A 7071-nucleotide genomic window follows, 5' to 3' on the forward strand; every position below is an offset into this window, starting at 1 on the left:
TTAATATATACAGTCATAGTCACACTTGTGTCATCATTATTTACAATTAATTTGCTGTGATTTCTACAGCTGCTTCAAGTTAGAGATTTATTTATTTGTTTATTTTTATTTTTATTTCTGGGGATCCAGCAAAAGAATAACTGTTTCTAATAGGTTTCTAGAGGTGTTTTGGTTTCTAGAGAGTTTACAACCTATGCAGTGGCGAAGCTTGAGATTTCCGACCGGGGGGTCAAAAACGTATATACCCAAAAATTTCTATACGAAAACTACACACCCTCCACTATTGAGCGAAAAGTTCGGAGGGTCGGCCGCACCCACAAAGCTACGCCCTTGAACCTACGGTAGCGCACTCTAAAACAATCTGAAACGAAACCAGATATTCACGTGATAAGCGAACTCGTAAATATGCTAATATGGCAAAAGGAAAAAAAAGAAGTGTTCTCCTTTGAACAGCAGACTTCTTAAAAACCAAAACAAGTTCAAAACTTTCCTAGAACAGCTTATGATTTTACTACAACACCTAGAAAAAAATAAAAAGTTAGAAGACCCCTAAAATGGTTGAAAGATAAATAATATAAAAAACTGTACAAGTCTTCAACTTTTAATCTCAAACTCTTGTATTCTAAAATGGTTGAAAGATGAATAATATAAAAATCTGTACAAGTCTTCAACTTTTAATCTCAAACTCTTGTATTGATTTCCACTTAAATGTTTGAGAAACAAGACATGCAAAAGAGATTAACCTATGATACAAAGTCCTTATTGTTTTGGAACTACATGAGATAGAGGAAATGAGTCACTCTTCAGTTTTTGTTTGGAAGCCTTTGCTTTTCAACTTACATTCCAAGGCTACTTGTGACAAGGAACATAAAGGTTTTACTGTTTTTGCCCCAATCAAATGAGGAAAGTTAACCATGGCTCGCGAACCGCGAATCTTGAAAGCTGCTTGATCGTAAGCCAATGCGGCTTCTTCGGGTGTGGAGAACGTTCCAAGCCAAATTCGAGCCCCTTTCTTCGACGGGTTCTTTATCTCGGCTGCAAACTTTCCCCATGGACGTCGCCTTACGCCTCTAAAGCGTCTCCAATCTTTACTTCTTTGTTCATTTTTCTGCATCTTTTCGACCTTTCCAAGCGAAAAGTCGACCTTAAACTGCGCCGTTTCAGCCGAAACTGGGGAACTCGGGCTGTGAAGTGATGGTCCACCTTCCCAGTTTGTGAGTTGGAACACATTTGATGTGTCTGGACAAAGATTTAGTGAAGAATGGGATTGAGTGTAGCTTGGACTCAGGCTCTGACCCTGAGTCGACTCACTGCATGAACTCATTAGACAATTATCTTGAAAAAATGGATTAATAATGCTATTACTGCTAGGGCTAAATGCTCCTGATGATTTGCATGAACTTATAACAGAAGTAAGTGAATCGACAAACGAGTCGACACAAAACGATGGTTCCACGGATTTTTCGAATGAAAAAGGGCTTGTGAAGCTTGAACTCCGGCTGAAATGTGGTTTGTCGGAAGGAGCGTGTGGCACCGGTGGAGGACTCGAGATGTCGGGATCTTCAAGAAGGTATTTTCGAACAAATTCAAGCATGGCAGAATCAGAATCTGAGATGCTTTCTGACATTTTTGAATATATCGAGTATCTTGTTTTATGATCGAATTAAGGTTACGTTTTCAGAGCTTCTTTTCATGTGTTGAATAGAGAGAATTAAAACGAATGGTTTGAGTTATTCGCTAGCTAGGACTTCTATTTATAGCCAATAAATAAATTATACATTTAATTCCCACCTCCTCGTTCAAATTATTATTTACTTTAATTTAATTTTACATATAATATAACCTTGTATTTGATAGTAAGAATTATATTATATTATATTATATTATATTATATACTAATAAAATTAGAAGTGAATGAACAGTACCATTTATTTATGATATTGCCATTTGATATATTAACTAAATAAATAGTGATTTCAACATATATTAATTAAAACAAACTAAATCAATAGTGATCTAGGAAATATAAGAATATGGGGTATGGGGCGGGGGTTGTGACGTGGGTTGGGTATAAACGTCCAAGTCACCACCTCGGGTGGGCTTGGGTTTCGGCGTGGCCCCTTAGGCGGGGGTTTCAGCCCGTGCGTTGGGCGGGGCTATCAAGATGACATGGCGTGATCTCATTGGCCAAGACAAGTAGCCGTTTGGGCTAGCCGTTTGCCAACGGCTATGTGTTTAAAAAAATCTAGGAAATATTAGAATATGTGGTATGGGGCGGGGGTTGTGTCGTGGGTTGGGTACAAACGCCCAAGTCACCACCCCGGGTGAGCTTGGGTTTCGGCGTGGCCCCTTGGGCGGGGGTTTCAGTCCGGGCATTGTGCGGGGCTATCAAAATGACATGGTTGGATCTCATTGGTCAAGACAAGTAGCCGTTTGGGCTAGCCGTTTGCCAACAGCTATGTGTTTAAAAAAAAGATTTAGGAAATATTAGAATATGGGGTATGGGGCGAGGGTTGTGGCGTGGGTTGGGTACAAATGCCCAATTCACCACCCCGGGTGGGTTGGGTTTCGGCGTTGCCCCTTGGGCGGGGGTTTCAGCCCGGGCGTTGAGCGGGGCTATCAAGATGACATTGCGGGATCTCATTGGCCAAGACAAGTAGCCGTTTAGGCTAGCTGTTGGCCAACGGCTATGTGTTTAAAAAAAGATCTAGGAAATATTAGAATATGGGGTATGGGGCGGGGGTTGTGGCGTGGGTTGGGTACAAACGCCCAAGTCACCACCCCAGGTGGGCTTGGGTTTTGGCGTGGCCCCTTAGGCGGGGGGTTTCAGCCCGAGCGTTGGGCGGGGCTATCAAGATGACATGGCGGGATCTCATTGGCCAAGACAAGTAGCCGTTTGTGCTAGCCGTTTGCCAACGGCTATGTGTTTAAAAAAATCTAGGAAATATTAGGATATGGGGTATGGGGCTGGGGTTGTGTCGTGGGTTGGGTACAAACGCCCAAGTCACCACCCCGGGTGGGCTTGAGTTTCGGCGTGGCCCCTTGGGCAGGGGTTGTATTTGAGGGTAAAAATCGGTGAATACCGGTGCCGAACCGGTACCGAAAATACGTGACGTTTTAGTTTGAGTTACTTTTTGTTATTTGACATGTTTTGTCATTCTTATAGAACGATTTGGTTTAGCGCGCCGCAACGCGCGCGCATGGTAAACAACTAGTTAGATAAATACGCTAAATATACATTGTAGCATAGAGCTACCCAAATTGCTCGACGATCGAGGATCGCTCGACGATCGTTTGAAAATGCTCGTTCGATTTCCGCTCAATTTGTAAATGAGCCGCTTGGATCGGTTCGATTCAAATTCAATCCAAGCATGAGCAAAGGTCCGCTCGCTCGTTGATCGATCGGTTTCGCTCGAATTATTTTTATTAATAATATATATATATATATATATATATATTATAGATTTTGAAGATTAAAAACTCAAAAAATATACTAGCAAAAAAAAAAAAAAAATTAAAAGCCCAAACAATATTCAGCCCAACTTAATAGTTAATATCAAAATCTAACCCTAAATCCCTATTCCTATAATCTACTTATACTTTTGTAGTTTATGCATTAACATTTGTATTTTGTTTTTTTAATGTGTAGCAAGCTGCAAGAGATGAAGAAAAATTGGAAATTGATGTGTTGACTCTAGACGGGTCTAATAATAAATGAAAGGTATTTTTATAATTAACAAACCATAAAATTTGTTTTGTAATGTGTAGAACTTAATGGTTTTGTTTAATGCTTGTGTTTATAGGTTATATGTTGATTTGAAGTTTAAATTTGTGGATGGAGATGATCAAGCTTAAAGAAGAAGTTTATGGCTTTTGAACTAAATAACAATTTGTATTTCTCACTTTATTTTGTGCTTCTTGATATTATTAAGAACATTTTTAGAATCATGATTTTAGTTATGTATTGCTTTTGTTAGTAAAGTGTTGGACATGTTTTAATTAAGTTAGAATTTGTTTTTGTTGAACACAGCCTTATAATTCAATCGAGCGAAAACGATCCGCTCGATTTTTTTATAATTTGATAAAAACCGAGCGAAACCGAGCGAAAACGATCCGATCGATTCAAATTTAATCCGAGCATGAGCATCACTTTTGTGCTCGGTTTTTCAAATTCGATCCGATCGGTTGTAATTCAATCCGAGCATGAGCAGACACTCGATTAGATCGGATCGACTCATTAACACCCCTATTGTAGCATCATAAATCAATTCATATATTAACTAACTAGGTTATAGACCCGTGTATTTAAATGAGGTTGTACAATATAGATGATATAATTATGTAATCTGTAAAAAACTTTATTTAACTGACGTATTATTATTATATGATTGTTCAAACAACTAACTTGAATTTATTATAAAAACCGACTATGTAAATTAGTAATGCTGAAACACCAAATAGCTCTTGTATTATATGATTTGAATACCAAAAAATATGTAATACACATGTATATATATACACTAGCAAGATGCATGCACGATGCGGCAACGACACATCGCATTGCAATACTCGTTTAGTTTTCTTATTTATTAATATTTATTGTAGCATTATTGTGATAGATATACATCAAAAGCGAAATAATCGGGTAATTCATTTCATTGTGTTGTGCATGGTTCGGCCGGTTTGGTTATTATCTTCCACCGAAGCCGAAACCAAATTCATTAGTTACTCTATTTTACTAACTAATCAGTTTTCGGTTAATCACATCGATTTATTCGGTTAGATTGACGGTTTTTGGTTTGGTTCATTTAATTTCAGTTAATAGCAAAAACAAAACTTGGTCTAAAACTTTTGCTTAGAAATATATGAAATTGAGATATGAATACATGAAATGAAAAGATAAATACATGAAATGGAGATATGAAATATATGAACCGGAGGTATAAAAGCTAGAAATATGTGAAAATATGAATGATTCGGTTTGATTTAGCTAATTTTGGTTAAACGGGAGTACAACAAAAATTGATAACCGGTTTTTGGTTAATTCGGTTTTCAGTTAATTAAGTTTTTGGTTGATTTTATTCGGTTCGTATATTTTCAATTTGGTTTAGGTTAACAATTTAGTTATTTCTCTCCGATAACCAGTTTTGGTTAATAACCAATAGGTGCGCGCTATGCGGCGGGAAACACAGACATTGCCACGGTGTGCATTGTTCGGTTGGTTAGATTATTATCCTTAACCGTAATCGAGGTTATCGATTAGTGTATTTTATTAACCAATTCTTTTTCAGTTAATTGGTTTGTTTATTCAGTTAGATTGATGATTTTTGGTCTGATTTATTTAATTTCGGTTAATAGACAATATCAAACTTGGGCTAAAACCTTTGAATAGAAATACATGAAATTTAGGTATAAATACATGAACTGGACATATAAATACATGAAATGAAGGTATAAAAGCTAGAAATATATGAAAAGATGAATGGTTCGGTTCAGTTAATATTGGTTAAAGAGGGTAAAAAAATCAATAACCGTTTTTGGTTAATTCGGTTTTCGGTTAATCAGTTTTCATGTAACTCAATTTTTGATTGATTTCGGTTAACGATTCAGTTATTACTAACCCTTAGACACTGTTAATCACGCAACATATCGATTTTTTTAATTAAAAAAAACTATAGCAATACTATTCTCAAATTAAAGAGAATAAAATACTGTTTATATCGTGTAATTTAATATATATATAAGTTATGACCGTTTAAGATTGTGGGAGGGGGGATAAATTTTTATAAGGGAATAAAGTCAACTACTAACTAATTATCTATAATTTTGTTAAAGATAATGGTTTAATCACTTGCCATTCTGTAGATATCAAATATTATGTGATAATGACTAAGTACGTTGGACATTAATCACTTTTACACTAAGGCATCATCTACTTATACCTTTTAATCCACACGTCAATATTGACCAAAAGAACTATCGAAACATCGACACAAATAAGTAGGCCGTCACGATACTTTTGAATTTTTTTAAAACATTATAGTTTACAAGATATTGCAAGAATACGTAAATGAATTATAAGTTTTTTGTGGAAGGAGAAAAGTGTAACTAATTATTTATAATTATTTTAAAACTTAGGGATTTAAGTGTAATAAGATGAGAAACTAAAATATAATTATCGTTTAAATACTAAATTACCCTCATTTTAGAGGTGTATTTATAAATTAAGAGGGAAAAAGTTCTTATTTTTTGGGTATCTTAAAATACCCATCTCTCATGCATTATAATATAGTATAGATATGATAGAAATTACGTAATACATTACATATAATAATGTAGGCAAATTGTATTTAAATAATCCCAACTCACTGTTATTGGCCAATAATAATCCCAACTCATTTAATCACCAATAATAATCCGAACTATTCACTTTTGTTTGTAAAATACTCACAGTTAAAAAAACACTAACTAGGTTAAAAAATTGCTGATGTGGCTTGCCACGTCACCTGCCACATCAGCTGCCACGTCATCAAAATATGCCACCTAGGCTGCCACATCAGATGCCACGTCATCAAAATATGCCACATAGACTGTCACATCAGCTACCACATCATCAAAATATGCCATGTGGCAAGCCACATCAGCAATTTTTTAACCTAGTTAGTGTTTTTTTAACTGGGAGTATTTTACAAACAAAAGTGAATAGTTCGGATTATTATTGGTGATTAAATGATTTGGGATTATTATTGGCCAATAACAGTAAGTTGGGATTATTTAAATCCAATTTGCCTAATAATGTATATAAATTAGAAATATTATTCTTACTATTGTGTATCTTTTAGATATGAATTTTATTTAAAGTAAATGAAAATTATTTTATTGGTATGTCCTAAATAGATTTATTATTCTTATCAACAATTTGTTATGCAGATTTAATTTAATAATTGTTATGCAGAGTTAAATAATAATTAATTCTTATAAAATTATGATTTAAATTAACGGTTTATATATGAGGAATACAATATTTTTATAATTAATGATTGATTTATTATGTCACAATGAGTAAAAAGA

The 7071-nt window shown here is 35.1% G+C and overlaps 1 protein-coding gene across 1 annotated transcript; it reads right to left on the bottom strand.

Annotated features, from left to right (window-relative positions):
• Positions 1 to 646: 646 nt before the first annotated feature.
• LOC110931027 (ethylene-responsive transcription factor ERF104) lies at positions 647 to 1721 on the bottom strand. Its single transcript, XM_022174423.2, has one exon. The coding sequence runs from the start codon at positions 1625 to 1627 to the stop codon at positions 797 to 799; it is 831 nt and encodes a 276-aa protein (XP_022030115.1). The 5' UTR covers positions 1628 to 1721; the 3' UTR covers positions 647 to 796.
• Between the last annotated feature and the right edge of the window lie 5350 nt (positions 1722 to 7071).

This window comes from Helianthus annuus, chromosome 3 (assembly GCF_002127325.2).
Source record: "Helianthus annuus cultivar XRQ/B chromosome 3, HanXRQr2.0-SUNRISE, whole genome shotgun sequence".
Classification (NCBI taxonomy): domain Eukaryota; kingdom Viridiplantae; phylum Streptophyta; class Magnoliopsida; order Asterales; family Asteraceae; genus Helianthus; species Helianthus annuus.

Bases quoted from the DNA above. Each gene is read 5' to 3' on its own strand.
- LOC110931027 (XM_022174423.2), bottom strand. From the start codon at position 1,627: ATGTCAGAAAGCATCTCAGATTCTGATTCTGCCATGCTTGAATTTGTT.